This window comes from Excalfactoria chinensis, chromosome Z (genome assembly GCF_039878825.1).
Source record: "Excalfactoria chinensis isolate bCotChi1 chromosome Z, bCotChi1.hap2, whole genome shotgun sequence".
Classification (NCBI taxonomy): Eukaryota; Metazoa; Chordata; class Aves; order Galliformes; family Phasianidae; genus Excalfactoria; species Excalfactoria chinensis.
Genome location: NC_092857.1, coordinates 66,186,691 through 66,205,662, shown reverse-complemented (window position 1 = coordinate 66,205,662; position 18,972 = coordinate 66,186,691). Strand labels below are relative to the sequence as shown.

At 42.5% G+C, this 18,972-nt stretch overlaps 1 protein-coding gene across 1 annotated transcript in view; it reads right to left on the bottom strand.

The window, feature by feature from the left end:
- The window catches only part of SVEP1 (sushi, von Willebrand factor type A, EGF and pentraxin domain containing 1), a 123,196-nt gene extending 118,924 nt beyond the window's left edge, over positions 1-4,272 (bottom strand). The window contains exon 1 of the mRNA XM_072360345.1: positions 3,766-4,272. Within this exon, the coding sequence (XP_072216446.1) occupies positions 3,766-4,272 (507 nt within the window). The remainder of the gene's footprint in view (positions 1-3,765) is intronic.
- Positions 4,273-18,972: the final 14,700 nt, after the last annotated feature.

Below are 18,972 nucleotides of genomic sequence, written 5' to 3'. Positions count from 1 at the left end.
ATCTGAACTTCCTAGTACAATCTAAATGTTTTTAGATATGCAATCTGTGAAAAATATAGTAACTGTGGCAAGCCACAGCACTGATGTTCTTTGAAGGGAGTTCTGTGGATCTTAGCAGTTTTGAATGACTCCGTGTTGTTACTCTTTCCCCATTTATCATACATAGCATAGTTAATTTAAAAAAAGAAAAAAGAAAAAAGACATATCCATACTGCATATTTGATTTTATTGCATGGATGATACTGTCAAATAAGCTTACACTTTCACCCAAGCTACAGCTTTCAGCTGTAGGTGAGGACTGTATCATCAGTTTTGGGAAGCCAAGACATACAAACATCTCCCACAGAGTTGTTACTTAACTCCAACCTCACAAAGTAGAGCTTATGCTACGTCAAAGTAGATGTCACCTCATCATCTATTTTCAGGAACTCGATACAAGGGTTTTGACTGGTACTCTCCGAAGGTGTGGTTCTGTTACCTAGTTTCCTCTGTACTCCTGCCTCACATGCTAAAAGTGAAGCTAAAACCAGAAAGCTGTAAAGCTGAAGAGCAGTAATCAAATGATAAGAAAAAGTTACAGCATCTGAAGGTTAGCCAGGAGGTCAACAAACTTTACAAGTTAATAGTAAGGTCTAACTGTATTTCTTACGGACAAGGAGAACTAAATTTTAAGAGTAAAACTGTAATTGTAATGAATCTCTTAGATGAACCAAAGATAAAGCAAATTTTTTGTTTTTATTTTATTTATTTATTTTTAAAACCATACCTGCAATTATATCCAGTTCCTGGAGCTTTAGAACAAAGATCATCACAGCAGAAACACTGACACCTTGGTCACTGAGAAAAATAACACAAACACTAGGCTCTCTTACACCAGCAAATGTATTTTATACTTGCTAGCTCGCACGTTAAATGAAATCACAGACAAGGGTACAAAACCAGACACTGACAGTAGTTCAGCCCTCCTCATCATGGTACTGTCTCCTGCCTGACGTCTTTCCATGTACCCTGTAGGATTCATGTTTTACTTGCTGGGTGGAAATGACAAAGTGTGGTATGTAAGCATGGACACTTCTGACAAAGTGTAGAAATTCTGCAAGAAACCTTTCTATAAAGCACTTCCGGAGAGGATGCAAAACTGCAGAGCCAACGAGAACTCCTTTGTGAAGAAGATGCCTATGGTGTGGCCATGCAACAGTCAGTGAAACTGAGCAGCTCTGCTTTCACAGGATGTTAAATGTACTGTTTGCTGCCACAGGTTCTTCAGCAGTAAATACAAAAACATCTAGTTCACATTCATTTACTACACCTCGCTTCCAGGTCAGCTGCTTGACTGCCCTGGTAATCTTACAGAATTCACTTAGCTCTCCCTCTTTGCCTCACTTTTTCATAAAACTGCCATAGACTTGAATTAATCACGTTAGGACCTACCCACCTGCATGAAGACTTGAGCGCTAGGATTACACTAGGGAGCTACGTGGATTTAGCACTGCAGGACATGGTTGGTAAGCACGGCAGTGATGGGTTGATGGACTGGATGATCTTAGAGGTCTTTTCCAACCTTAATGATTCTATGATTACAACAGTGTGCTTTCCTCCAGTTTCTGTTACAACAGTACTTAACCGATACTATTTCTAGAAGTCTGTCATGGCTCGAAGACACTTCTAGTTTTTGAAAAAAAAGCAGAAAATTCTGGTTTGAAGCAGAAGAAAGCCCACATTAAAGAATATAATAAAACTGAGACACTTTAGGAAAGTGAAAGGAAAAAAAATTACTATTTTAACAAAAGACAGTAAAAAACAGAAGATGACAGTAAAAGAGTCCTTAGGGAACATCAATTTTGTTGTACTTAAAATACTTCTGCAAATTTATTCCAGTAGTGGCATTTTAAACATAGAACAGTCATCTGAGGAGTCCTAGAAAGGAGAGTGTTCCCTGAGGTTATAATTTGTCTTAGTTGAGGAAGACACACTAAACAAAACCACAGGACAGTATCTTCAACCAGAAGTCAGCAAACCAAGCAAAATTCAACCCAGTTACTCTAACACTGTCTGCCATCATGTGAATATTATTCTTCCCATGTTCTTTTGAGACCAGAGTGTAAAATTACAGCAATGTTGTTATGCCCACATAGCTGTACTCATAAAACTAAATTGTAGGTTTCTGAACTGAATTTTTGTTTACTTTGTTTGAAATGAATGATTAGACAAGACCGTATCCAAGAAAACAGTGTTTCTTCAACTTTTGTTCGCGAGGGTATTTTTATTACCTTGTATCATTAACTTTTTCACACAGCGTCCCTGAGATAGATCTGCATCGAATCTTGATTCTACAATGAAGATCTATCACAGGGACGTGTCTTCCTAAAGGAGGTTTTTCATGTTAACTCTGAGCACACTGGAAAATGGTATTCACTTCTCCAGCACTTGCAAGTGACAGCACAACAAGCACTGCCCCGCCACTACTGTGCTATAGGACTGCCTACCACCACCACCAAGGATACCATTCCAGCACCTGGAAGCATTCCTGGACACACTTCTACCTATTGGTACATAACATGCCAGCCTGTGGGCAACTGTGCCAGTTACAAGCAATTAAAATAGTCACCTGGTGACAGCATGTAGATATCCCTGGCTGCTGACAGCTATTGTGGAACCACATCCCATTGCCAAGAAGCAAGGCATATGCCAAACTTGACTCATATATATGTCTATCTGTCACTTCTGAAATCAGGTCACTGCCTCCATGCTCTTTCTAAGTGCATTTCAGGCATTTCCCTTCCAGTGCAGCAGAAAACAGGGGAGCCAAAAGAACAGGTGGTATGAAACAATGGCAAGGAGCTGTCATAACCAGACTACACCATATCTGCCACCATCACACAGCCTGCTGCCCCCTAGCACCATGCCACAGGCAAGGACAAACAGCAGAGCACCCCCACACAACCATCACAAACCACACCACCTCATGAAGGATCACACACATCACCACCACAGAGGATCACACCATCACTGAATGGAGTTTCTCACCACACCACCTTCACACAGATGATCACACAGAGCACCTCTACAATAAGGACCACGCAGCAGACTGCATGAAGCCTTACACCACACTGAAAGAAACATCACCACACTACCATCAGAGACCTCACACACCAGACCCTCGCCACACAGATGATCCTTTCAGCATCTAAAAGGGGGCTGTACTAAAGATGGGGACAGGCTCATGAGCAGGGTCTGTTGTGGCAGACCAAAAGCAAACGGTTTCAAACTAAAAGAGAGCAGCTTCAGACTGGATATAATGAAGATAAAGGTGGTGAAGCACTAAAACAGACTGTTCAGAGGTCGAGTGGCTGCCCAGTGCTTGCAGACACGGCTGGACCGGTCTCTGAGCACCTGATGGAGCTGTGGATGTCCCTGATTATCAAGGGGGGTTGGACTCGATGCCCTTTGGGGTCCCTTCCGACTCCAGCGACTCCGTGAGTCTACAAGCACTCCGCTACTACCTCCACACACACCCCACCAGAGGGAAGGCTCTGACACACCACGCAAACACCAAACACAGATTCACACGCTGCCGCCTCCGCAAAAAAGACCGCACACCATACGAAGGACCGACCCCTCATCCCACACCACCTTGGCACGGAGGACCAACCCCCCCACTCCCTCCTCCAGCACAGGGCCCCGCAGCCCGGCCCCTCTCCACACGACGGCTCGCACCCACGACGCCCGCACGCAGCCGCCCGTCGCACGTCGCCCCGCGCTCACCGCCGCCTGCTGGAAGGCGCCCTTGGTGTAGGTGCCGCCGCCGCGGTAGGCGATGGCGGGGATCTCACGGCCCAGCAGCGCGCACTTGTGCTGCTGCGGCCGCCGCCGCGAGATGTAATCCACGCGCGGCACCACGTTGCTGCGCGAGGAGAAGGTGACGATGGCGACGCGCGTGGCCGCGGGCACCACGGGGAAGTCGGAGAGCAGTTTCTTGACGAAGCGCAGCTCGCTGAGGAAGTTGGCCGGCCCCACGCTCGACGACTCGTCCACGAGGAAGACCAGCTCCAGCCGCCCGCTGCGCGCCCGCAGCCGCCGCACCTGGCGTTTGAAGGCGCGGCCCAGCTTCTCCACTTTGCTCTCCGTCGTGTCGGGCAGCGGCGGCGCCGGGGCGGGCGAGGCGAGGGCGGGCGAAGCGAGGGCCGCCGCCCGACCCTGCGGCGCCGACAGCGCCAGGGACAGCGGCAGGGACAGTCCCCCCCAGCAACACAGAGCCACCAGGGGCCACATCGCGGGCCGGCGGACGGCGGCGGCTGGCGGCTGCTCCTCGCCCCCTGGCGCCCCACCTCCCGCCTCCGCGCTCCTCGCCGGGGCGGCCTCCCTGCCGCCGGCCCCCTCAGGTACCCGCGCCCTTTAATCCCCCCGCGGGCCGCGCCGCAGACGCCTCCCCCGCGGCGGAGGTGCCCGCCCCGCTCTCGGCCCCGCGCCGCTCGGGAGCGACACCCCCGGCTCCCTCCCCGGCTCCCTCCCCGCCCCGCCGGCCCTCCCCCGCCGCCCCGGCCCGCCCCGATGGGTCCCGGCGGCGGGGTGGGGAGGGACGGGAGACTCGGGGGTGGCCGGCGACCCGCGGCCCCCAGGCTGAGCCCCTTCTGCACGCCGCCACGGAGGTTCGGTTATCTAAGCTGTTACCGCTCGTTTCACTCGCTAATTTCTTGTTAACCATCGCTCTAGCTGGTCAGCTCCGTTTCAAGCAGTAACTCAGCCTCAGGAAAATACACTTGGAGCTCACTGATCAGCCAGGTAAACCTGTTGATTGCAGCTCTCTGTATTCATTCATTTCCCAGCCCTTCTCTTCGCTGTTTACTTTTGTTGCCATTTAGCAGTGCCACGGCATACACGCTGGTACATTTGCAAGTCAAACCTCACATTTATATTTAATGGAATTACTTAGTCCTGATGGAAAATCCAGTGCTGCTCCTTTGACTTTCCAGCAGTACTCAAATTCCACCACAGCTGACAAGGGACTACGGAGAGGAGATACCATTTAATTATGGAAATGATGCATTTGATGTGTGGTTCCAACATATACCAAGTACTTTGCAAAAATACATTTCTTTGGTGAACTTTTGCCATGTTGTGCTTGTAATGGAGATAGCACTCACTCTCAGGGAGGTGTATGTGGAGTGGTTTTGATACTGAAATGTGTGCTACTGATGAGCTGAATCAGTTTGTATTGCTTGATTTATATCATAGTGACACGTTGCTTTGCTCTGGTAATGACAGACATTTTGCCTTGAAAGGGGCAGTCGGGAGCTTCTACAACATGTGCCTCCCCCAGCAAATTGATTTGCTCCATTAGCCTTTGAGGGATGAAAGAAGTGGTGCCTCAGTTGCATTCCCTGCAGGCTGAGTAGCGATGCTGCTGTACCTTGAAGCACTCTTCATCTGCAGTAGATGTAGGCTACAGAATATACCAGTCTTTGCAGAACCCTGAATGGGAACTTACAGCCAAAAAGAGAAGGAGAAAGTGGATGAAATGAGTGGTTTCTACAAGGTGTTCCTGGGGAAAAGTGAATCGTTGCAGTTATGACGTGTTCCCATTACTCTGAATGTTTGGGTCACAATCAAGATGCAATTTTCTCTAGGCCAATTTGGTTTGTTGGCAAGGTAACTGTCAGTTCCCTTGTTTTCCCCCATGTCTTTGTAACACTAGTCAGATTCAAATTTTTAATGAATTTAGGATGCAGAAGAAGAGGAAAGGAGGATGAACTGGAAACATTTTTAGCAAAGGAAGAACAATTCTTGTTGGTGGCCATTTTTCCTATGCACCATCTGTACTGCTAGCATGAGAGACTGCAACCAGGTAGAACTAACTTTGAAAGTACTGCAATTAGTTTCAGTATCAGCTATCTAATCAGTACTGAACCTCCTCCTCCCCCACAGAAAAAGAAAAAAACAACCAACCAAACAAACAAACAAAACAAAACCACAAAAAAAAACTCCCACAACACCAGGGTAATTATAAATTAGCACTCGATACACACATAATTTGTGAATTGCTTATTCTCATAGGTCACACAAGCCCTGCATCTTGTACTGAGGCTCTTTTTTGTTTCTTGTATGAGATGCCCTTATATGTAAGGGCAGAAAAGTGAAGTCATCAGTTAAAGATGTAAACACATTAGTCACATAGTCAGTTCAAAGCAAAAATGAGTAAACAGGTGAACTGCAAAGCTCTGACTGGATGCAAGACTGAGATCCTCTCATGGTACTGATGCAAAATTTGAAATGGTGAGTGTAAGTTTCCTTTAGATTTGTGGTTAATTAAATTGTGAAAGACTTCAAAAAGTGTTGGTGACCTGTAATGAGTAAAAGATCTTTCCCTTTGTGTTCTCCCACATGTGTGGTGCAGGTAATTCCCTTTAAAATCACTGGGACTCAACCTTGCAATGCAGAGAGGAGGCACTAAATAAAGCATTATGTGATACCATGAAGCATTAATATTTGTAATAAACACAGTCTGAGTGTATGGAGGAGAGAGTGGGGACAGTGTCCAAAGTATTCCAATGTGTTCATATTGTGATTTGAGCTGGAAGAACTAGAGAATAATTTCTGGAATAAACTGAATTTTAAAAATCTTAGATTCAGGCTGTGAAATCCTCAGGAAGGCATTTTATCCAGAGGATTGTGCTTGCAAAATAAAAGGTGTCTTGTCAGTGATGGAGGAGGAGGTTGTGTGCATGTGAGCAGTAGAATTGTGCTCACTGTATGTTCACTAAGCTTTTCTGAAAGCACGGTTTCCAGTGGAAATCTCTGTTGTAATGAAATTGCCTTCTCCAAGCCTGTCTGCCAGTTCTTTACAAATCCTTTCCATGTTGATATGCTTAAGCCCTCTGCTTTTGATGGTCTTTTCCCTGTTGTATTCATGCATATTATTTGTGCTTTGGTTCATGCTGATCTGTAGCAGATGGGGAAGTAGAGAGCAGGAGGAATTTTTTCCCACTTTGAGTGTCCCTGAAAGTCAAAATGTCTGCCTTGGACTTCACTACTTGAATAGATAATACCAATTTCACGTGGCCTTTGGTGACAGTGTGCACAAGAAGGTGGCGTTGGGCTGTGATTGTATTCCATTTCAAAACATCAAGTAGCAAAAAAACACTAGATCTTGTGAATAAAGTGCTGTCGTCATGTGATAAAAGAGAGCTGACTTCCTGACAGGGGTTGTTTAAGAGCAGAACTTCAGCTACTTTTACAATCACATTCCCTATCTCTTTAATTATCTTATTAAAATCCACAGACTTCACAAATTCCAGTAATTCTTTACTGTCTCCCATCAAGATCATATGGTCATTTAGCGGCACCCTGATTACTAAACAAAAGGGAAATCTATACCCCCAGTTAAAAGCCCTTCTGCAAACAAGCAGTCTGAGGACTGCTGTCCTTTAGCCAAATAGCTTTTTGGTTGAATTACTCAATGAAACGTGGCCAACCATCTTTCCAAATATGGAGAAGGAAAGCATTATATTCCTCCCCCTTCAAGTTCCCCCAAATGCAGCTGGACAAAATACGTCCCTGTGCTCAGCCCACGCAGAATTTATGCCTGCAGAGGCAATTCTGCAGTATTAAATACCCTACAATTTTTGGAAAAATGCAGGTCAGTTTTATTTCTACTGTGAAGATGTTCTGTTTGTGACTTTGTGCTATGGCGGAAACTCGGCTGCAACTGTAACATTATGCCCTTTGAAGGAACTTTGCAGTGTTCTAAATTGTATCTAATATCTTTATCTCTTAGCTTGAGATAAAATGACAGTTTTTGACAAGAAATAAGAACCTGATGTTACTTCAGCTTTTTTTCAGTCTCCCTTTGTGCTCACCAGAGCATCCATCTGGGGAAACCTCACACAGTACAGAGCTAGCAGAGCCAGACATCCTTCCTTACGGATGAAAAGCCATAGGCAAGGCACAGGATTAACCTGCATTGGCCACTTCTCTTGTGGATGTCAGATGGTGTTTCATCTGGGGGTGCTGAAAATTCTGCAGGAATAGACTGTAAGAAATGGGAACTTGCATTCTTACAAACTGCCTTTGAAATCTATTAACACTGTAATAGGGAAGAAGTGCCCTGGAGGCAGTCACTGGTGCATGGTATCCAAAGTCTTCCTGGACAAGAGGTGGAAGAGGAAGGAGCTGTGGGAAGTCACTTCTTCCTCCTGTAGCTTTGAGAGGAAGGGCTGAGAGGACAGGTCCAGCCCAAGTGCTGGAGGGTGAATTTTCTCCTCAGCCCTAAAATACTCTCCTCCCAGAGCAGCACTGCTGCCAGTGGCTTACCTACATACAGCCTGCTGCCTCCAAACTATGACAAAGAGCAGGACCAGCCCTTGAGAGCTCTCCACTCTGGTTTGTATTGCTGGAACACATTGATTCAGCAGTTTCTAGTCATTGGGTGTATATATATATGTATATATATATTAGATTATATATTATATATATATATAATCTAAGCAGCAATGGTGAAAGGAGTACAGAGGAGAGACATTATATATATATAATCTAAGCAGCAATGGTGAAAGGAGTACAGAGGAGAGATCAGGATGTATTTTACGTTTAAAACTGAGGTATTGAGGCTAGGCAATACATGTCTCAGTAATAGATATTGAGTGATTTTTTTTGACATTTAGGTATTGGCTTTGCTTGGCTCAAGCAGAATATGAAGCAACTTGCTTGGCAGAAATTAACAATTCTTCCATGAAAGTAATAGTGCTCTTTAAAAGAGATCACTGTTAAATTATCACTTATTTTATCATTAAAGAAAGCTAGGATAGACACATACTTTGGAATTCTTTCAAATACCAAAAATTCACTGGCGTTAATTATTTTAAGATGAATTGTTCGGGACTAGAAACTTGAAGTTCAGACTTCCCACATAAATTGTTTAAACACACACAAATTGAGAGCAGTCAGTTTTGATTTATGCGTGCAAATCCCATTGACACCTCTGGGAGTTCTGACACAGACTGAAGAGAGTACATGGCCCTTAAATGAGGGCAAAGTGTCTGTCCACATGACTTTGGAAAAAGATTATTACGTAGGAGGGGAAGAGTCAGTCTGCCAAAAGTTTCTGCTTTCAGGCAGAGGTCTGTAAAGGGGATGGGTGTTTCAGTCTTCAGCAGAGCAAACAAGCACTTGAACGATCCAGGCAATGGGTTATTAGTTCAAGCTATAAAAAAAGAAAAACAAGATTCATATTGCTTTGCAGTGTTCAGACAATGAATTTAATCTTCACTTGTAGACAAGCCCAGTGCACACTAAGAATATAATATGACTAGCTTCCAAGATTTTTTTTATTTTTTTATTTCTTTAAAAAAAGGTAGGCAAAATTAAAACATCTGCTAGTCTTTGTTTGCACAGCAGATGTTGAATACGCTTTTAGGCTAAGCTCATGAGAGTTCACAAAACATGCTGTGCCTGTTAAGTACAAAGTCAGGACATTCATGCCAAAGTGACTCTATTTTAGCAAATTCTATATCCCAAAGTATGGGTTGCATGACAACCAGGCAAAAACTAAGTGAGAGAAAACTATGAAAGGCATCTTTGGCCATAAAAGACAGGTTCAGACGCAGGAAAACTGAAGGCTTTGACAGTGTAGCAGGACGGATGATCCAGACAAAGTCTGTAGCACTACATCTATTCAGGAGTTTTATTATTATTATTCCAAAATATGTTAACGCCTTTAAAATGCAGTTTTGGTAGATGGGCTCTTCCAGGTTGCATTATCTTGTTGTAAAACATGGTCTTGAAACAAAAAACACTGGCAAACTTATACTCCACTTACTTAAAGTGCGCAGTTACTGCTTGACTGCTTCATGTGGTATTCATTCCCCACCAACCAGTGAGGTAGGACTTTGCTGTAGAAGAATCAGAATACATTTCTAGTTTATCTTCACTGAAGGATTTACATTCTGTTATTTCCAGCAATGCCAAAAATTGAGGCTCAAGGAGGAACAACTTGGAGCGCGTGGAACAGTTCTTTTCTACCAAAACTGAAGCTCACAAGTTAAGAACTGTAACTTTTCTCTGTGGGCAAGAAAGGACTAAAGTCTCCAGGGCTATAGCTTCCTCATTAAAGTTTGTATGACTTTTATCATTACCCAGGAAGATTGAAGTTGTTATGACGTTGTGGTATTCTTGAAAATACCTCTCTCAGACAAGGAGTGATTCTATCCTGGAAACATGATTAACTGGAAAGTGATATGATTGATAGGCAAAATAATACAGTAGATAGGAAGTCATGAGAAAAACAGATACAATGAATATGAAGCAATTCCAGTAACTCTTCGTATGCAAAGATTAAGTGTCATTATGTGAAAATATCAAGGATATGATTCAGAAGGAGATGCTACATGCAACAATGTATACCTAAGCAACCAAACTCCAAGCCATGTAATGCAGTGGACGCCAAAACTATGTATGTTTACAAGAGCAGTAATTTAAATAATTTAAGGTTTAAATTTTAATTATTATTTAATCATTTAAAGTTTTATTAATGGAATAAAAATATATCCAAAGCTTTACAGTTGTGCAAATGTATCAGTTCCATCTCTGAAATCTTAGAATTGTGTATCCTAGATTTTGATAGTGTTAACTGTGCTTGCTGGGATTCTGATTGCTTCCTTAAATGTGGTATTTGAGGAGAGGATTCAAAAGTAGGCAGAACCTTAGTTCCTTGCACCCCAGTTTCCCTCAAAATGAGATTTTGTGTGCATATTACTCATAATATTATTTTGAAATCAAGCCAGACCAAGGCTGAAGACATGAAAATAGAAATTAGGATGAAGATCCCTCAAAACCACAGTGCCGGGGTGGGAAAATAAACAAAGTTGAAAAGTGAATGTAAGTCTACAGGGAAAAAAAAAAAAAAAAAAAAAAAAAAAAAAAAAAAAAAAGTGAGTAATCAACACTGAAGCTCAGTATACTAAAGGGGGAGCAGAAAAATACTGAAATGAAAGCCAGAGCAGTGGCAAGGTCCAATTATCTCTTCGTTTGTGTGTTAATGGAGACAGTACTGGGATATCCCAGCCAGCAGTTATGTCACAATGCTGAGACAGCTGGGACAGCATCTGCCTCCTCTCTCTCCTCTTCTAGACATCTGCTTCACCCTCTCTGTCCTAACAGGAGGTATTCCTCACTCCTCAAGAGTTTACAAAACCTTGATTGAACTTACACAGTCCGCTTTCAGCAGCCTATCAGGAATGAAGACAAACAGAAAGGAGGACACATTGTGTCTTGGGTTGAGCTCACTCGCCCACTTGAAATCGCACTTTGAATGTGTATGTGTTTGTGGCAGTTAAACCAGAGAGGTAAGTGAGTTTAGCGCTTGTTTTAGAAGTCTGTTCCATTTGGTTCTTGTGACTTTGTTTCTGGTTGAAGTGACCTTTAGGGTTTGTCCTCTTCACTGTTCTGAGTGTCTCCACTCTCTGGTTAACAAAAGCTAAATAATACTAAAATTTCAGCCAAAAAACAGAACAGAACAAAACAAAACCAAACCCAACAAACATCATCAGGATGTTCCAACTGAGGCTGAATGTTCTGGACTTAACCTTTCCATCCATATTCAGGCATAACTCCCAGCCATTTCTGATGGGAATTTTGCCTGAGCAAGAGCTAAGGAAGAGACCCCTACATTTGATTCTTTTTCTTTTCTGAAAATCAGTGAAATCGATGGAAACTTGACAGTTGATGCCATTTCAGAATTTCAAAACTGAATATGAAGAAAATTGTGTACATATCACAGCTGTTTTCTGTTGGGTGAGTAACGATCCTTTTGTTTCCATATAGACATGTATGTGTAGCTGATGGCCCTAAGGTACATGAAGACGCATCAGCACTGTGGCAAAATGTTTGGTTTGTGTGTTGTCTCTCTCTCTGGACTCTAAATAATCGTGCTTACTCCATATCCCGCTATTTACCTTTTCTGTAGTCTTGTGTCTTGTCTCCTTATCGCCAAGATTTACAGCTGTGTCAGTGTATCAGTACTGTGTGACCACAAAGGAGATGGAATTTACAAGGAAGCAGAGAATCTTACAATCGTGTGGATCTAAAGGCACCTCTGGAAACCATATAGTTCAATACCCCCTGCTAAAGCAGGTTTGCTATACTAGGAAACTGTAAGCAAACAACCTCCTGTGATACAAACATTTGGTGTAAAAAGCAACCCTGACTTAGAGATTGCCACTAATTTATATAGCATCCAAATCAGAACAGGCAAAAATGTGTCTTCAGAAAGGCAGAACAATCCATGGAAGATGGATTACTGTGGAGATAGTAAACATGCAATTTTTGTTTCCCAACTATATCACTGTTACAGATGAAAATCAATGAACGATGGGGAGTGATGGAAGTCCAGGATGTTGCCTGAATACTTGTGATGATGGACTGTGATATCCAAGGGGTAATGACATCAGTGGGAGATGGCTGTAACCTTGCTAACTGTTGCACAGGGCAGCCTAGCTCATTCCTGGACTCCATTTGAACATATCTGTGAGTCTTGGACCACTGGATGGGGGTTTGGTTATGCTGTGCTGTGGCGCTGCCCACAGCTGCACTCGGTATCCATCCACACAGCACTGCCTGTGTTTCCCCAGCCCTGCATGGCTCAGGCAGCAGCGGCTGTGTGGGGAGCACTCACAGCAGCAGAGGTGAGTGGTGTGAGGTCAGTCAGGTCCCTCAGGGCAGCTTGTGGAGAGCAGGGGACATGTGGGTTTCCTGTTGAGGGACTGGGTCATGGCCACTTCCAGCCCTGTGACTGTGGCCTTTCTTTTGTCCATACCCAGAAGACCTCGAATCACTGCTCCAGTGGTTCCAACAAGAGATTGAGGGGCTTTCCAGCAAGGAGTTATGTGAGGTTGTTGTGGCTGTGGTGCAGGGCACTGCTGTGGGCTTCCTGTGTGCGTACGTTGCTGTACAGTGCTGTAGCCGGGTGAGGAGGCTCATAAAAATCCTTATAGATCTGTATGGCCCTGAATTCTGCTGGCTACAGGACTGCAGAATGCCCATGCTGCAGGAGTGCAGGAAGACAGCCCCATGCCCACACCCAGCCCTGCTGCACCCTATTAGGGGCCTTCTGCCCCTAGTCCAGGCTGCTCCACCAGCCTTGCAGGCCCTGGCACCGAGAGCTTCCTGGCATTCTTTGTAGGGCTGCAGGGTACCCCACCACAGCTCCTGTGTCCTCATTGGAGCTAGGGCAGGTGGTGGCAGTTAGATAAACATGGTTCAGCTGACTTCTGCTCTCACTGCTTTTGCATTTGATGTTGAATGAACTCAAGAGGTAAAGAATGCTTTTCGGCTGAAATAAGAAGCTGATCAATATTATTGTTTTATGCATTTTTATATTCCATTGAAAACAAGTACATTTAAAAATATTTTATTACCAGCTTTTTCATGAACTCTTGAATAATTCAGAAATTAATTTCTAAGAAGATTATGACTTTTACAGTTTAATAAAAAAGATAAAGGGAAAGGACTCCTGCAGGACTGTGTTTCCATCCTTCAGAGAAAAGTGTTTATGTTAATTATTAGTAGTATACTGCCATACCTCTGTTTCTCATAATGTTCATTAAGTGACATTCAGGTCTTTCTTCTTCTATGACCCCCAGCTTTTTTTTTTTTGCAAGAAGTAGACTTCATCCTTTCTCATGAAATGATGCAAGGATGGTTATGTTTGGAAAAGCAAAGAAGCTAATTGCTACATCTTTACATGTAGTGTATGGTACAAGATTATCCATGCAGTTTTTGTCAGTGGACACTTTGTACTAGAAGCTGAACTACTGGTATGAAACTAAAAAACTATAGCACTGTCACTGCCCCTAGATGAAACTTAGGAAAAAGGGATCAAACAAATATGGTCAATATATTCTACTGTATCCTATACAAAATGTTTTTGTTATCAGTAGGAATTAATCAATTTTTTTCCTCCTAAAATTGCTTAAGATGTGCAAAAGTTAAGTCACATTGGAGGGTCATGTCCATTCAACTCACTTTGAGTACTCTTCCCTTTTATAATGCTGTTCTACTTATGTGTACTTGGTGTTCTGTTCTTACTACAGGCGTACTAAACTGAAACTATTGTTTTAGGAAACAGTGAGTTCATTTTGGCTGTCAGTCCTGTGTTCACTGAAATTTATGCAAATTCCAGCCATGTTTTCCCTTGCATTAGACTTCAGGCTTTGGGATGTATTTGGAATATATTTGTTGAAAGTTTTCTGTGCTCTTACTGTATTGTGTTCTCTGTCATTAGTAAAGACAAAGGCTGTCTCTGTGTTGAGCGCTGTAGAAAAGGAAAGAGGCTTGGGAAGGGAAGACCTTTGGATGAGGGCAGCCAGTGGAGCAAACCTTCATTATGCTTGAACAGTTTTTCACTCTTGGCCATGTTAGATTACAGAGCTGTTATCAGAGCTATGTGCTAAATACAGCCTCATGACCAAGCTTGTCTCTGACTATAACTTACTGCTACTTATTGCTGCTTGCTGCTTTGTGATGTTCGTCATCAGTTTCAGACCCATTTTCTACATGACTTTTAATAGCCTGCTGGATTCTTGTAGAAGTCTTGCAGGCTTTTTGAAGAATCTATCAGCTTCAGGTTAACTAGATCAAGCCACTTAATATCACAGGAGCGAAGCTTTAAGCACCTGTTTTTACTAGAAACTTGGGATGGAATCACTTAGTGTACTGTGGAGATGCTTTTTATATCCAGCAGGGTATAAATAGAGTTCATAAATACCTACTTAAACACTGGGCAGGGGGGGGTGGAGGGGAAGGGGTGGAACACCAGAACACCAGAGCTCAGTGGTCACTAGGTAGAGACCAAAGGCCCTGAATCACACAGTGTGGAAAAAGGGGGACAATCCCCTCCCTCTCCCTGCTGGCCCTCCCCCTCTGTTGATGTAAACCAGAATACTGTTGACCTTCTGGGCTGCAGACGCACACTGCTGGTTCATCACCAGCTTTTCACCCACCAGGACCTCAAGTTCTTCTCCACAGGGCTCCTTTCAATGAGTTCTTCTCTCAGTCTGTGCTTGTGTCTGGGGCTGCCCTGACCCAAGTGAAACACCTTGCTCTCAGCCTTTTAAACCTCATCAGGTTCTCATCTGCCTGTTCATGTTCCTCTGGATGAAATCCTTTCCTTCTGTTGTTTCAGTTGCATCACTCAGCCTGATATCAACAATAAATTTGTTGAGGGGGAACTCAACCCCAACATCTATGTTATTGGTAAAGATACTGAAGAACACTGGTCCCAAGACCTGACCTCTGGGGAGCACTACTTGTGATTAGCCTCCAGATGGACATGGATTCATTGACAACAACCTTCTGGCTATGACTATCCAATCAATTATTTATCCACCAAATAGCCAGCCTCCAAATCTTCATCTCTCCAATTTTGAGATAAGGGTGGAGTGTAGGCCTTTACCAAAGGCCATGCACGAGTACAGTTAGACAACGAGAGTTGCCTTTCCTTTGACCACTAATGCCATCACTCCATCATGGAAGGCCTCCAGATTGGTCAGGCATGATCTGCCCTTGGTGAAGCTATTCTGGATGTTTTGGATAATCTCACCCCAATTCAAATTTGTCCTTTGCACTGAAAGCTATGTAAACAGTTTTCCTATTTGTGTACAATTAATTGCAGATAATTGCAAAATCATTCCACAAAGAATGTGTTTATTATTTTTTTTCCTACATTTTACTGTTTGTGCATGTGCAAGTGCCAGCCCATGAGCTACTCTTGATTGATGTATCTGGTTAAGGTGTTTGCACTGTGTATCACAGCATAATGTTTCAAAAATAATGATTTTATTACTTAATCTGTAGTCTGTGAGGGGCGTATACAGTCTTCAGCATCTTTATATTAGAAAATGGATAGACTTACAGTAGTGACAGTCTTAGATACCAAATTAACCTGGAATATTAATTGACTGAGTTGGTACCCATAGTGTCTATCTAGCCACGCATATAAACGTGGAGCACACCAGGTTTACAAAAATATAGTTAAAAATTATGCTTTTTTTTACTATGTATAAATTCAGTTATTTTCTCAGCTTCCGTGGGCTAAAGCCATACCAGTAGAAGTTTACTCTCCTGCTCTTTTTCTCTCTCTCTTCATGGCTGATAGCTTTTGTACTTCCAAGGAAACAAGGTGATATGGATAAAAAAATAATCAGAACAAATCCCACTTGATTGGAATGACAGGAGCAAAGAAATGACAAGTGAGTGCCAAACTATTTGAAGATCACTTACACAGTCCTAGAAAAGAATCTGTCTCTCCCCTAAAGGTTTCTTCCAATGAAGTGCTAAGCTCAAAGTCTTTTGTTCTACCTTCATAATGTTCCAATTTCCATTACTTTTGCAGGTTTTCCTGCAGTATTTGTAGGAATAAACTGATTAGCTATGTACCAGTCTAGTATTTTAAAAAATACAAGGAAAAGGAAAAGGAGAATAATATAGCACAAATGTAACATTTTTATTATAGCCTGAGGAATTTTTAATGTTAAAAACAGAAGCACAGTGAACATTCACATGCTTTTTGAAAGTGTTCTGTGAACTTGTAAAGCTCTGAAGAAAGAGTTTTATGGACAAGAGGGAAGAGGAAGAGAGTCTAATGTCCCATGAATTCTATCAATGAGTTTTACTATAGTGGTGTCCTTAAAAAAAAAAAGTTATGGTACCACACGTTTCTAAAACACATGGTGATTTATTAACACCGACATTTTCAATTTACCTACTTTTATTTGTTTGATCTTATGCAACATTGAATTGACAGATAAAAGAGTTGCCAGCATGCCCACAGAAAGTAATGTAGGAAGTGTTATGCACACACTCAGTGCTCCAGTTCAGATATGTAAACCTCCCTGGTCAGGAAAGACTTGCGTGACAAAAAAGTTCCTTTGAATCACAGTAAAGTTCGGTGACAGATTAGATTCTCAGTGAAGTCTTAAAAAGTTGGATTTAGAAAAAGAGTGAAAAGTTCCAATTTTGTGAAAGAAAAGGCTGCCGAACCAGAGGGGAGGTAAAAGCAGAAACTGCTTTTTGTCCTTAAAGAAAGGGTGAAGAATTACAAAAATGCTGTTTTCTGCAAAGCAGTTAGTTTGAGATTTAAAACTTGCTGATTTCATGTACTGATGTTTATGAATTTATCTCAGCTGTGTATGTTTAAGACTAGCAAGCAAGCGCCTTGCAAAGCAGCAACTGTAGCTATGTTCTCATTAAGCACTCATACTCTTTTCTTTCTCCATTAAATAAGAATATGCAATTTATTGTTTCATCCTTTATTTCACCTTTGCTATTTACTTTGGCTCTTTTCTGCTGCTAGAATGATAATGTTCTGGGGGAAAACTCCGAAGAGAACATCTCAGAAAAACACAGAAAAAAGATGATGAGCTCCTGCAAGAGGGTGAAGGGGTAGAGAAACAGCTGCCTTGAGATCTAGTTTGTTCACACGTAATGACTGGAAGGAAGAGGGGCTACTTTTCTGTCTTTAATCTCTGGGATCAACTGGCCCTTTTGGTGCTGAATATACCAGTATGTATGGATATGATTACTACTCTTGAACTATCCCATAAAAAGAATAGGTCTGGAGGTACTTTCAAATGTAAATACAGTGAAGGAGGAAAATGAACCGCAATATTTTTTTACAAAAACAAATACTGGAGCATTTCAAATCACATTCATACTCTTCCTGTGTCTTTGGCACAACTTACTGTCTCAAATCATCTCTCCTTTCATAACTGGAGAGTAATGGGACATCCATTCAATTTGTGTGAGGAAAGTGTGGTTTCCTGCCATCTCACCATTGCCTCTCCCTATAACATTAGGGTGAAGAAGGACCTGTTGGTGGTTTGTTGGATTTTGGTTTTTAACAATGGCCAAGTATGACAGCCACTAAGATCAGAAACAATGGTTAAGATAAAGAGCTTGAAGACAACAGGAAAACAGAAAGGGCAAAGGATTCCTTTATTTCAACAGTGTAAGCTTAACTGTGGAGGCTACAGAGGTGAAAAAAACGCCCCACTATGCTAAGCTTAAAAAAAGCCAGATCAGTTGCAAATAAAGACAGATGAACTTTATCTGAACAAAACAACGAGGGGCTTGAAGCTTATCTAGATAAATGGGATTTCGATGTTAAAGCATGCCTTTTCTCATGGGCATCATTTATTTTAATTATCCTACTGAGGAAAAAGATTATACTTTGGACAGAAGGAATTTTGCTTCGGCATCTTGACCTAATTAAGAGTTCATTGACATTTTATATTTGAATTTTGTCACTAACATGCACATGACCTTGGAAAATCACGCTGGTTATTGTTTCATAAAACAATCTCAAACAGTCATATGAAACATAACGGGAAAGATCATTTATTTTTCTGGGCTTTGAATATGGAAGGATTTGTCCACTTACATGTTATAATGCTAAAAGCACTGCACAAACTGCCTAATAAAATTTAACTTCCTTGGCTTGGATTGCTAAATAGTCTGCATAGTTGTGGCAAAAGGTTAAATGGCAAGACACTTACTTCACCAGCAGAGGTTCTGGCTTATCACGTTTGAACATACAGAACATACAAAATACACTGTGCTCCTTCTCTTCAACAACAAATACAGGCAGCATGAACAGTGTGTGTCTTTCTGCAGAGCTTATAGGTCTGCACTTCTGACATGACTTTTCTACACACTGTCCTCCCATAGGGTTTCTGGTGGGGTAGGGAGCAAGGGGAATGGGAAGGGTTATATTCAGACTATGAAGGTAAGAGTAGGAATTTGATAGAAGAAAAAAGATCATAGCCTTAAAAAGTGATAATGAGTGTTGCTGTTACCATCTTGGGCTCTGAGTCAAGGCTTGTGTGGTAGAGCATTCAGCTTCTTCGTCACAAGGTCATAAAGTTCAGAGCTGATAGGTCTACTAGGTTTACCCAAGGGCTTTCAAAATGGGAAAAAATCCAT